Raw genomic sequence first — 13,634 nt, forward strand, 5'->3', positions numbered from 1 at the left:
CCTTCCGGACATCTTTCCGGACGGCCCTCTGGACAAAGCCAGGGCTGCTAGGGAAGCCTGGGTCCCAGGTGCCTGCCATCAGGCAGAGGGAAGCCAGTGCCAGCAGCTGGGGGAAGGAAGGCCTACTCTTGCACAAATTTCGTGCATTGGGCCTCTAGTATATAGTATTGGCCTTACTTTCCTCATCTGTAAAATAAAGGGTTGTGTTAGGTGATTTTTAAGATCCCTGCCAACTCTTTGGGTCTATGTCTAATCAAAATCCATCATATCTATGCTACTGTGGCCATTCATTCATCCAGGAAATGATAGGAAGTCAGAGAGTGGTGTGGGATAGAAAGGGGCAGGGAGATTGTTGCATTGTACACCAGGTGTTTTCCTAACAGGGGCAGCTGCTTCAATTGCCAGGGCCAGACAGGTGGGCTAGCTGGGTGACTGGGGGAATGAGATGGGAGCACACCCACTGTTTCTTTAGTTGGGCTGGTTACCTGGCCCAGGAGCATTCTTACCACCTGCACCAATCTGCAGCCCTCCCTCCACACCTGCTGAGAGCTCCAGGCACCAGCACATGAGCTTGGAGAACCCCTCTGTAATGTGACCAGACCCGCTGGGCTTCTCTTCCTGGCTCCCCTGAATCTCACTAACCAATACTTCCAGGAATTTTCCTGCCGTCCAGAAGCCTTTGTTCTTTCTTAAGGGTCAGGAAATGGGAGAGGGCTTTGGGTGGGGAGTAGAATCCTCGGAGTTCTCTGAAATGCCCTCAGATCTCAAGATGTCAGGCTTATACAGAGCCCCAGTGGGCAGTCGCTCATGTTGTAGACAATACCGCGTCAACAGCACCAGCTATCTGAAGCTCTTTGTGAAATGGGAACCAACTTTTGCTCTCTGGGAACAATGACTCTCACCTTCCTCTCTGGCAGGCAAACGAAGGTGTGCTTTCTTCATTGATGTCATCCGCACCCACCCTTTAAGGTTTCCAGTCGCTCCTAGGTTCCTTCTGCCCTCACCCCAGGCCCGCCGCAGCGTAATCCTCACTTCCCTCTTCTGATAGCCCGCACACACATATGCTGTGTCACACCATCAGAAACCATCTGATTCAATCCAGCCAACACCCACCTCTCCACCAGACTTTCTTGCTGCTGACAATAGACATGTTGCAAGTGCCTTTTTCCTTATCTGTGTCTGTGTGTGCTCAGAGGTAGCGATAACACTGAAATGAAAAGAGGTGGCCGAGAAACGGGAAGAGAGAAGCCTGAGCTGGAGCCCTCCACGCTATGGTTTCCAACGACTGCTAGCCGGCTTGCAGGCTGACCCGAAAGAGGAGAACCACTTACGCTGAAACGCAAGGGGAAAGTGTGAGAAGAGAAGGGAGATGAGGTCAGAATAGAGTGGAGCGAAAGGGGGTGGGGTGAAGGCAGAGAAGCCCAGCCCCGGTGTAAAGGGCCCGTCATTCCTTTCCACAGCGTAATTTGCCGAGATCCGCCACTTGGGTTTCGTTTGCAAACGAGGAGGGCTTCCCGCAGGCGGGGCCGGGCTGGGCGCCCACTCTGCTCCGCGCTCTGCGTGCGAGCGGCGGGCCGGCTCCAGCGCCCAGGACCGGAGCCCAGGAGCCCAGGACCGGAGGAGCATGCCCTCGCCCGCCACCGCCGGAGGACGGCGCGACACTGACGCGGGGAGTAAATGAGGAATAAAGGAAGCCCGTCTGAGAAGCTGGCGAAATTCAAGACTGGCAAAGGAAGCCCATTCAGCCTCTTCACGCTTGTGTTTTCAGGGACTGGCCATTTCTCAGTCCCTGGAGGGAGATTCCCTGCTCCAAGGAAGTGAAAATAATGAACTTTTGGAGGTACTGCCTTTTTGCTTTCACCGCGCTGAGTGTGGTTCTGTTTGTGATACGTTACAACAGCCGATTAAGCCTGCCCCAGAGGAGGCTGAACGGTTCCAGCGAAAGGGACGCCGTAGCCAGTGCCTGTGAGGACGCCCTGGAAGAGAAGTCCGCTGCTCTCTGGGAGAGGACGTTGCCATCGCCTTTGGGAAGTGTCCCCTGCGAGGACTACCTGATCCAGAGCCACTACATCACAAGCCCCCTGTCGGAGGAAGAAGTGGCGTTCCCTTTGGCATATGTCATGGTCATCCATAAAGACTTTGGTACTTTTGAAAGGCTCTTCAGGGCTGTCTACATGCCCCAAAATATCTACTGTGTCCATGTGGATGAGAAGGCCACAGACGAGTTTAAGGCATCTGTGTGGCAGTTACTGAGCTGCTTCCAAAATGCCTTTATTGCTTCAAAGACCGAGTCTGTAGTCTATGCGGGAATGTCCAGGCTCCAGGCGGATCTGAACTGCCTGAGAGACCTGGTGGCCTCAGAGGTCCCGTGGAAGTACGCCATCAACACCTGTGGGCAAGACTTCCCCCTGAAAACCAACAAGGAGATCATTCAGCATCTGAAAGCTTTCAAAGGGAAAAACATTACCCCGGGGGTGCTGCCTCCGGCTCATGCAATTGGACGGACTAAGTACGTCCACCAAGAGCACAGAGGCAAAGACGGCTCTTTTGTGAGGAACACGAATGTTTTGAAAACCTCACCTCCACATCAGCTGACCATTTACTTTGGCACTGCCTACGTGGCCCTTACCAGGGAGTTTGTCAACTTCATCTTCCATGACAAAAGGGCCATCGATCTACTGCACTGGTCAAAGGATACGTATAGCCCTGATGAACATTTCTGGGTGACGCTTAATAGGATTCCAAGTAGGTACCGATTTCCATTACTATTTGTTCTTATTCATAGATGGAGTTTGCTGCCATTCACCTCTAGAGAACTGACTCATTTGAAATTATTTGAAAAAAAAAAAGATCAAATGCTTAGAGAAAGCTATTGTCTAGTTGGTTTTTAGTGACATTTTAGTGCCAGCTCTGTTGTCTTACAACCACGTGCAATATGGTGATCTAAGACATATGCTGAGCTACAGGAGCTCTGGCAAACCACCTTTGATGATGTATCCCCACAGTTGCCAACGCTCAGCTCAGTCTTTTGAATGGATGCTTTTCGTAGTCCTCCATAAGCACAGCTCTAGCATCATGAGATTGGTATTTGCCATAAGCATTCTAGAACTTAGGAGTTGAAATAGGATGTTATACAGTATTACATTGATGCTCAAAGTCATTGCTCAAAGTTCATGGGGTTGTTTTCAGAATCTTTGAATTCTCTTTGGATAGTTCACAAATTATCACTCCAGCTTAAATATCTCTAGTCTAAGACCTGGACAAATACCCTGGTCTCGACTGATTTGGTTTAATAAATCTAGTCTGGTATTATATTGCCTAGAACAGTGGTTGGCAAACTGCAGCTCGCGAGCCACATGCGGCTCTTTGGCCCCTTGAGTGTGGTTCTTCCACAAAATACCGACTTCTGCGCATGGGCCACGAAGTTTCAATCGCACTGTACGTGTGCTCCTGCACGTGGTATTTTGTGGAAGAGCCACACTCAAGGGGCCAAAGAGCGGCATGTGGCTCGCGAGCCGCAGTTTGCCAACCACTGGCCTAGAAGAATGGTTAACCAGGAGATGAAACATACAGAGAGATTCTAGCTGGAGTTAATCAAAGGTAAATTCCTAATTTTTAAGTCACAGATTTTTATTATAAATTCCAGTTTGCAGCCTCTTGTGTTTATGTGCTGTGAAGTCTTTTCTGTTGTGTTTGATCATTTGGAAAGGGGTCCAATGTATGCTAGGCAACTGGAGGCAAAACAAACAAACTAACAAACAAACAAACAAAAACGCCACCAGCATCAAACTCCTTCTTTGATTAAGGACTGGGTTTCTTTTCACAATTCTGTTTCCCGTATGTGTTCTGGGATTACCTGTGTGACCTGCATTCCTTTTCCCAGTGATGTCCCAACACAGTAGTTTCCACTATTGTGCCAGTGTGGCTGTGGTGCCAGCCAGCCCTGTGTGAGGGTGGCCCTACGCTTGTCATGCTTGGAATAACTTCCTGATCTTGCATGTGGTATTGTTATTGTTGGGGCACTGAGTGCCTTTTGAAACTATGCTCACATCTGAAAGTACACTCAGAGCAGTCATTTCCCAGTAACTCAACATTCCTAAAAGCTAAGCAAGAGTGGTTGGGCATAGAAATCTGCTCAGAGAAAGAAGCAGAAAAAGGTCCAGCAAGATGTCTGGGGACACAGATGTTGGGGTCCAGCCCCAGCAGGTCCAGGGGTTCCCATAGGTGTGGACGGAGTCGGCGATGAATGAATGACGGGGGGGGGGGGGGGGCAGCGTTCAGTTGATCAGCATGGTTGGGTTCTCTATTTATTGTCCTATTACATCTATATTTATACTATTTGATCCTATAAGCATGCCTCTATAATTACCTCATGGTATGTTTTGGGAAACCTTCTACAGTTCCTAGTTTCATTTCCATAATCCTGTCTCTATCTAGTTCTGTTGATTTTAATCTTGTCTAGGTTAATCTCTGTGTTCCATTATAAGGGCTATTCCAAGGTCACTATTCTACTGCTCTACTGATAGGCTACAAGGAAGTGACTGAAGGAGATTATCCTACCCAGTAAAGGTTATGTCCTCCCAGCCTCGCTGCCTGCCTTCCCTGGGACTGCCCTGTGTCAGTGGGTCTCCAGGGGTATAGGCTTTGGTGCTTTCCCTGGTGGGCAGACCCCTGGGGATGTGGGCCCATCAAGTCCCAAATTTATGGCCAACAGTCTTAGTCCAAGTTCTTCATAAGTAGTACATGATATTTCTGTAACACTAGGGGGATTTACTGATTTATTCTCTTCCTTAGTCCTGTTAACCCCTAACCTGGGGAAACAACCTTTCTCGGGGAGGTGGTCCTGGTTAAAACACATAGCGCTAAGAGGGGGAGCAAACATGTCATATACGCCAGGTCCCTTGAAACATAAGCTGTGCAGATGTTTCTTCCCTGCAGCGCCTGCGTCAAGCAGCAAAGGTGGATCGGCTTCCAGCAAAAGGGGCTGGACCCCAACACAAATCAGGAAGACTGGGGAGGCGGGAGGGGAGGAAGAGTGAACCAACATTTACCACAGTGCAGTGAGTGTTCATCCTTATTGTTTATTAGTTCTAACACATGAAAATATTATATGTGGCACCTAATACTGTTTTCATTGATACAGTTTGTGCCAGATATGTGATGTTCTACATCATTTCTTTTAATTATAAGAAATAATCATTGTTATGCTCACATACCGATGAAGAAAAAGAGACGCAGAGAGCCTGAGCACTGTGCTCATCTTCACACAGCTTGTTGAAGGCACAGTGGGGATCTGGTCCTGGATTTGTGTGGCCAGAGGTTTAAACTGTTCCTCTTGCAGCGGGAAAAGAAGGGATGATTGCTTATTCTTTCCTATGTATCTAAAGCAAAGTCCTTGCGGAATCACAGAGAGGAGAGAGGAGGAGAAGGGTGGGGAGAAATGAGGAGGGCAGCGGAAGGAAGCTCCACCTCACCACTTAAGCTGGAAATAAGGTTAGCAGGGTGTGTGTGTGTGTGTGTGTGTGTGTGTGTGTGTGTGTGTTGAAAGACAGTATGCTGAGGCTTACTGGGCCACTGTGCTAGCTTGAGTCACGGGAGGGCTGTCCTTGCTGGAATTGGTCACCACACCCTACCCTGGCTTCTGTGCCAGCTTCCTGAGTCCCATCTGGAACAGGCTGTGAAGAGCATTGAGGATTTGTCTTCACACGGTATAGGAAAGAAGTCTTCAAAAAAGAATAGAATATTTTGACATTTACATTGTCAGCAGTCAACAAGTGCTTATTTAGCCTTTCGTGGTGCCAAGCATTATTCTGTGTATTGAGGATGCCTCTGTAAGCAGACAGACATGACTCATGGAATTTTAGTTTCAGGATTTGAATGGTTGAGCAAGAAATTTAGTGCCTGTTTAGTACAATGGGCTAAATTCAGTATGATTTTAGTATATTGGACTAATTTTTCTCCACTTTAACCCCTCAAAAAATACTTTTTCCCCCTGAATATCTGTCCCTATATATGTTTTTTTAAAATTATTGATGGGTCCTCTTGGGTGGGGGCCGGGCGGGCAAAAATAAATAAATAAATAAAAATAAAATAAAATTATTGATTGATTTGAGAGAGAGAGAGAGAGAGAGAGAGAGAGAGAGAGAGAAACATCAATTTGTTGTTCCACTTACTTATGCATTCATTGGTTGACTCTTGTATATGCCCTGGCCGGGGATTGAACCTGAAACCTTGGTATATCGGGACGATGCTTTAACCATCTGAGCTATCTGGCCAGGGCTATCTGCCCCTATTTTTAAAACAATTCTAAAAGCTAGCTTTAAAAAAACAAACACACCAGAAAATATGTTCACAAAGTTCAAAATTTTTAAATTTTGCACTCCATTAGTGACTAATATTATAGCTTTCTTCCAGAGAAGTTTTATTAAGTTTATAGATAATAAAACTAATTAAATATGTGTGGAAAATAGTACACATACTTTTTAAAAGTTCACCACAGAAATACACAGAAAAAGAAAATGGTCCTTATCTTACTAGTATTTTTTTTTTTTTGCCCTTATTTTAAACACTCTGTTGTCTGTGAGAACAAAATACCACAAGATGTGGTTTTATTTAAATAGATCATAAGCAAACACTTAGGGAGCTGATTTTAAAAACTCAACTTTTGTCTTATTTTGAAGGATTTTTTATCAAAGTCCTAGGAATCTTGTGGGACAAAGGCACCAGGAACCTTTGCTTCCCAGAGTCCAACAATGGTGAGCTCTCAGACCAGCTAGTACAGCGGTTCTCAACCTGTGGGTCGCGACCCCTTTGGGGGTGGAACGACCCTTTCACAGGGGTCACCTAAGACCATCAGAAAACACATATATAATTGTATATTGTTTTTGTGATTAATCACTATGCTTTAATTATGTTCAATTTGTAACAATGAAATTGGGGGTCATCACAACATGAGGAACTGTATTAAAGGGTCGAGGCATTAGGAAGGTTGAGAACCACTGGGCTAGTAGAACACCCATTGTTCCCTTGTTTAAAGTTTACAGTGGCTCCTCATTATCTTGAGTCAGGTTGAGCTCTTCATATGGCATGACCTCTGCGACCGGACTCCCTCCCACTTCCCCACCCATCTCTCTACCCTCATTTCTTTTTACTTGTTGCCTCATACTTTATGTTCCAACTCCTTGATTCTACATACTTTTGCAATGTTCACCTGATTTTTTTGGGTGGCTCTTTAGATGTCCTCTTTGGGATACCCTTCCTACCATCTCTAACTCCCATCCATACTTTATAGCCAACCCTGATGTCACCTCCTCTGGAAGCCATCTCTGATCAACCACCTCATAAATGGTTGGAATTCCAACTCCGGGTTCTCTTATACCCAGTGCCACTGCTACCAGCATTGAATTATAATAACCTGCAAAGTGAATAATCTTCTCTGCCCACCTCTTTAGTTTTTGGGTTTCTTAAGGGTAAGAAATGTGACATCGCACCCTGGCTGGTTTGGCTCAGTGGATAGAGCATTGGCCTGTGGACTGAAGGGTTCCATTCTGGTCAAGGGCACGTGCCAGGGTTGCGGGCTCGATCCCCAGTAAGGGGTGTGCAGGAGGCAGCCGATCAATGATTCTCTCTCATCATTGATGTGTCTATCTCTCTCTCCCTCTCTCTTCCTCTCTGAAGTCAATAAAACATATTTTAAAAATAGGAGTAAAAATAATAAAAAGCGACATCCCTGTCACCTTGCCACAGTACCACCTGTCACTGTGCCTGATTTGAGGGCAGCAGAGTGCCGGATGGTGGTGGGTTGGTCTGGGGAGTGGCTGGATAGCTATGAGAAGGTCGGAGAGACGAATAAAAGTGTCCTTACCTGGGTGGGTGCAATTTCTTATAGAAAGGATTAGAGAAAAAGTGAATAAGATACTGCTTGAAGGTATAATTCCATTATAGCTAGGCCAACAAATAATATTGGCAAAAGGAAAGATATATATATATATATATATATATATATATATATATATATAACAACTTGTAGAATTAGTTAGCTCTAGAGTTCTCGTTGGAATGTTAATAGGGCTGTCTTTCCTTAGAAAATCTGGTTCCCAGCTAGCCAACCTGGGCCATCATACAGGCAAATCTGATGCCAAGAGAAAGCACTGGTATTCTGTGTGGACGCCCCCAGTCTTCGCCTTACTTGCACCTGGTTTGAGTTTCTCTCACAACTTGGCATCCTTCCAGCCCTGCTGTTAGGCCCATTCCTGCCTTCTCGCATCTATGCAGTGGGCTTCTGCTGCCTGAATTGGATCTAGGCTGCTCCTCAGCTACTAGCTTACAAAGAAACATGAGTATACGGAAATGAAAGGTTAGGATAATATAGCAATAATAGAAAGAAACTCGAAACTCTTCAGGCGTAGCTCTCAGCAAACATAAACATTGAGCTTAAATAGGTATGTGTTCTCTGCAGAAAGATTACTAGGGCTTTAAATCTGGGTGTGGCTGGGTCAGTCCCAGTTTTGTGGGTTTTTTTTTAATCCTCACCCAAGTATATGTTTTTATTGATTTTAGAAGGAGATGAAGGGAGAGAGAGAGAGAGAGAAACACTAATTCAAGAGAGAAATATTGCCTCCTATTTGCCCTCCATCTGGGCTTCAAACCTGCAACATGGGTGTATGCCCTGACTGGGACTCGAACTCAGGACCTTTCGGTGTACAGGATGACACTCCAACCAACTGAGTCACACCAGCCAGGGCCCCAGTGTTTTTTAAAGTACAGTCACTAACTACTGGGATATGTTTCTGAAAAATGTGTCATTAGGTGATTTCCTAGTTTTGTGAGTACCATAGAGTGTACTTACACAAACCTAGATGGTATGGCCTACTACACACCGTGGCTCTGTGGTATAGCGGCTACTCCTAGGTTACAAGCCTGTACCACACGTTAATGTACGGAATACCACAGGCAATTGTAACACAATGGTAAGTATTTTGTATTTAAATGCACCCGAACAGAAAAGATACAGTAAGAATATGGTATGAAAGATAAATAGTGGTTCACCTGTATAGGGCACTTACCATGAATGGAGCTGGCAGGACCGGAAGTTGCTCTGGGTGAGTGAGTGAGTGAGTGAGTGGTGAGTGAATGGGAAGGCCTAGGATGTCACTGTACTGCTGCAGACTTCATAAACACTGCACTTAGGCGCCACTAAGTTTATAAAAAATATTTTTATTTCTTCAATAATAAATTAGCCGTAGTTTACTGTAACTTTTTTATTTTATAAACTTTAAAATTTTTATTTTTTACTCTTTTGTAATAACATTTATTTAAAATACAAACATATTGTATAGATGTATAAAATATTTTCTTTCTGTATATCCTTATTCTATAAGCTCCTTCCTATTTTTAAATTTAAAAATTTTTTAAAATTTTTAAAACTTTTTTGTTAAAAATTTTGACACGAACACACACAGTAGCCTAGGCCCGCACAGGGCCAGGATCATCAGCATCCCTGTCTCCACCTCCACCTCCTGTCCCAGTGGGAGGTGTTCAGGGCAGTAACACACAGGGAGCTGGCATCTGTGATAGCGGTGCCTCCCTCCGGAGCTCCTCCTGAGGGAGCTGCCTGAGGCTCTTCTTGAGGAGGTGTCACTCCTTAAGAAATTGTCCATGGTGGTTCTCTTGGTCTATTTCTTTTTGTCATCATGGATTTGCTTGTAAGAAGATAATGCCCAATGAACATTCCTCTCTATTAAGGAAAACCCTTCGGTGTTGGTCTGTGTTTTCAAACTTTCTACAGCGCTTCCTGAGGTCTGCAAAAGCTTCTGCTAAATCTGTCTCTGTGAATTTTCTTGGAGGTTCTTTTTCTTCTGCAGTTTCCTTTGTTACTGCCTCCTGTTCCAGTTCCAACAACTTCCTCATTAGTTGATTCCTCAGGAACCATCCAGGAGCTCCTCAGTAACATCCCCATCCACACCAGCTTACCGCGGTTTGCCCTCTCAGCCACAGCCTTCCTGATGTCTGCAGCCTTCGCAGGAGGACGCAGAATGATGTCACTGGGCATTGCTGACTGAGATATCGTTTCGGGGCACATGACTGCATGCGTTGTGTTCTCTGTACATCGGCCCACATTTAGAATTCAGTTTGTAAAACCACAAAGGATGCATTTAATCATACCGATTATACTTAGAGTGATAAACATCGGGGGATTGTAGAATCAGGTCGTAATGAATGTCATTAGAACATTCAGGTCTCCAATAAAGCTATTTTGTGTGTGTGTGGCCATATGACCATCCACACTGATACTTATTTTGTCAGCAAGGAAATAAATTCTGGTTGAAATAAAAATTATAGAGGGTTCTATCTATTTAACAGAGTTTTTAAAACAACATCATTTTTGTGTAGCCAGATAATATTAAATACACGTAGTAAATTTGGACATGATTTTCAAAATATGGTTTCAGTGATTTGGGCTTGTGTGACTTGTTTTTCCTTGTTGGTAAAGGGCTCTAGGCTCTCCTAGGGCCAGTCATTTGAGGAAGAGCTATAATGTACAATTTGTCCTGGCTCTTGAGTACCTAGATTGATAAGTCGGCATCAGAAAATGCTGAGCTCTTTCTTGGGAGAGAATCCTTAAACAGATTGCGGGGTATTAACATAATTAAACTACTAGGCATTTGAGGGATCATCTGTGAAGCCTCCAGCCATGCTGTAATATTTGGATCATCTTCACTGGGGAATCTGTGCCCAAACATTTTTTGCCCCACCCCCCGCCCCCCGCCGCCAGTTCTGTAAAAGGAAATAAGCAGGAAACTCTGCTCTTAACTAGCTTTTAATTCCTAATCTCTAGAACAACATTATGCAAGATTTTAAAAAATAGGCTGAGGTGCATTAAGAACACATACCATTATGACTGGTAAACATCCACTAAGCTGAATTTAAGTAAATTTAATTCTAACGGAAGGGATTGATGTAGCTATCACTTCAGAACTGGCAAGACCATTTCTCTAAATTTCATTCAACCTCCCATTGTTCTCTACCAATTGCATAAGACAAATCTTTTCTAGAAGTAGCAGTTGTTGTGGGTTTTTTTTTAACAAAAACATAAATTGCATTTCAATGACTTTTTTAAAAATTATTTTTTAAAATCGATTTTAGAGAGAGAAGAAGGGAGAGAGAAACATCGATTTGTTGTTCCACTTACGTATGCATTCGTTGGCTGACTCTTGTATGTGCCTGACCGGGGATCAAGCCTGCAGCCTTGGCATATTGGGACGATGCTGTAACCAACAGTTATCCAGCCAGGGCTCAATGACTCTTAAAACAACAACGAAAAATATGACAAGGTATTAATTGTATATTGAAACCCTAATAGATTTATAATCAATGTCTAAGTAATCTCTTTAACATAAATATGCCTGCTCTTGTTTCTCTGAACCACAGCAATAGCATCTCCATCCCTCCCACTTTGAGTCCACTTGCTACTAGGGAAAGGGACTAGACAAGCATGTTTTCTAAGTCCTGGCTCCCATCTTTCTCTATGTGATACTGGCCTTAGTCTACTGCACCTCAGTTTTCCCATCTGTGATGATGGGAATAATAAATAGTACTTAGTTCCCAGAGAACTTACGGGTATTAAATATGATAATGTGTATAGTGTGGTAGGTCTCACAGACAGAGCACGCCTCAGAATCTGCCTGAGGGCCTATTAAAACACAGATTGCTGGGCCCCGCCCCCAGTATCTGATTCCGCAGGTCTGGAGCACGCCTAGAATCTGTATTTCTAACAAGTTCCCAGGCGACACTGTTCATCTGTTTAGGAAGCACATTGAGAACTGCTAACATAGACCATCTTCTACTGAGCCTGACATGTTTATAGATTTGCAGCAAATGTTGGTTCTGTTCCTTTCCATTAAGGACTCTGCTTGATTGAGAAAAAAGGCAGCTGCCAGAAAAAAATGAAAGTGAGTTTGTGTAAGGAAAAGCTTTCTGGTGTTGGTGGCACAAAGTGGATATTATGAAAGTGGTACACAGATGACTGATGCTTCAAAGTACTCGTATTGCGGGAACATCGTGGGCTCTGGAATGAGAAAAACCTGATGATGAATTGTAGCTTTGCCCTCATTAGCTTTGTGACTTTGGGTCCCCCTGCACCTCAGACTCCTCATCTTTAGAGTCACAGTAATAATGGCTACTTAGTAAGGTTGTTTTGAGAATTAAATGAAGAAAAAAAGGTTATAAAGTGAGAGGTTAAGTATTTATCCAGTTATTATTATGAATATTATTAAGAAAACCTAAATGTAACCTAGTATTCCTAAGTTAGTAAGATCCTCAGGTGTTAAATCAAATTATTTTAAATCTCGCCGAAACCGGTTTGGCTCAGTGGATAGAGTGTCGGCCTGTGGACTGAAAGGTCCCAGGTTCGATTCCGGTCAAGGGCATGTACCTGGGTTGCGGGCACATCCCCAGTAGGGGGTGTGCAGGAGGCAGCTGATCGATGTTTCTCTCTCATCGATGTTTCTAACTTTCTATCTCTCTCCCTTCATCTCTGTAAAAAATCAATAAAATATATTTAAAAAAAAATTATTTTAAATCTCTTTTCACTACAAAAGGATGTCTACATTATGGCTTCCCATCCAAAACTAGATGTAGATATACCCAAGCAGGAGTAGGAGGAAATATAAGAAAATTGAAGCAGTTTAACATGTTGGGATGGATACTTATTCTTCACCATTTTGATTTCCCTTAATGTTATTGGTGTAATATTTGAAATTACTAAAAAACCTCACTTAATCGTTATAAGAATACTGTGGAGTATGTATTCTATTAGAAGAGTGTTTCCTTAACAATGCAAAGGACATCAATAGTGTTTGAGATCACATCACGTGAAAGAAACAGGAATTGGGATTGTTTTATTTTCTTAAACCCTACCATGTAATAGAAAGGACTTAAGATGTCTGTTCAGAACATAAAGGTTTTTGCTGGCCCAGCCACATCCTTCCCATTTCAGGTGTTCAACTTCCTCAGTGTTAGAACAAATGTTGTGTCTCCTAGCTACTGACAGAGATCATTTTAAAACCTGTATTATGAAATTTACAAAATACAACAGCACTGAGAATAGTACAGTAATCTCTTGTGTTCATCAGCCAGTTTCAACAACCAGCAACATTGCAAGAAAACTTAAAATTTATAGTAAACCATTGAGTTGGCTTTAATTTTCAGAAATGAGTAGCTTCCTCTTTTCAGAGGAAATGAAAACGCCCACTAGTCCAGACTGAGACTTTCTGCATAGCCTGTAATGATGACTTCCTGACAGGTGAAGGTCTCTCTACCCCACGGAAACTTCTAGGATGAGTTTACCCCACTTAATCTTCTGGGATGGTTTTCTTTTCCCTTTTTTCTTTTCTACTGGACAAAGCTGAATCTACAAGCACATGCTCTTTAGGCATTAGAAGGAAAAGTCAGAACTCTGCCTGCTAGGCTTTCCATTCCTTTGGCATTCCTCTTCCTGTATGGAGAATGGGAGGAGTATGTTACTAAGTGCCGGGGCTGATCAGCAGCCCCTGAGCGATGGATGAATGGATTACTGTGTGACACAACGTTAGCTGTGAAAGCAAGGCTAAGGGATGGCCTGGCCAAAGGGACCA

At 43.8% G+C, this 13,634-nt stretch overlaps 1 protein-coding gene across 9 annotated transcripts in view; it reads left to right on the top strand.

The window, feature by feature from the left end:
- The window catches only part of GCNT2 (glucosaminyl (N-acetyl) transferase 2 (I blood group)), a 101,490-nt gene that overhangs the window by 54,404 nt on the left and 33,452 nt on the right, over positions 1 to 13,634 (top strand). Inside the window, exon 2 of one of the 9 annotated variants that reach the window (XM_059688622.1) lies at positions 918 to 1,681. The exons of 1 other annotated variant lie outside the window; for it this stretch is intronic. In XM_059688622.1, coding sequence (XP_059544605.1) covers positions 918 to 1,045 — 128 coding nt within the window. In that variant the 3' untranslated portion in view covers positions 1,046 to 1,681. Of the gene's footprint in view, positions 1 to 917; positions 2,746 to 13,634 lie in introns of those variants that run through there. 7 more of the 9 variants (XM_059688619.1, XM_059688620.1, XM_059688623.1 and 4 more) reach the window with 7 other exon arrangements.

The sequence above is a fragment of the Myotis daubentonii genome, chromosome 3, assembly GCF_963259705.1.
Source record: "Myotis daubentonii chromosome 3, mMyoDau2.1, whole genome shotgun sequence".
Lineage (NCBI taxonomy): Eukaryota > Metazoa > Chordata > Mammalia > Chiroptera > Vespertilionidae > Myotis > Myotis daubentonii.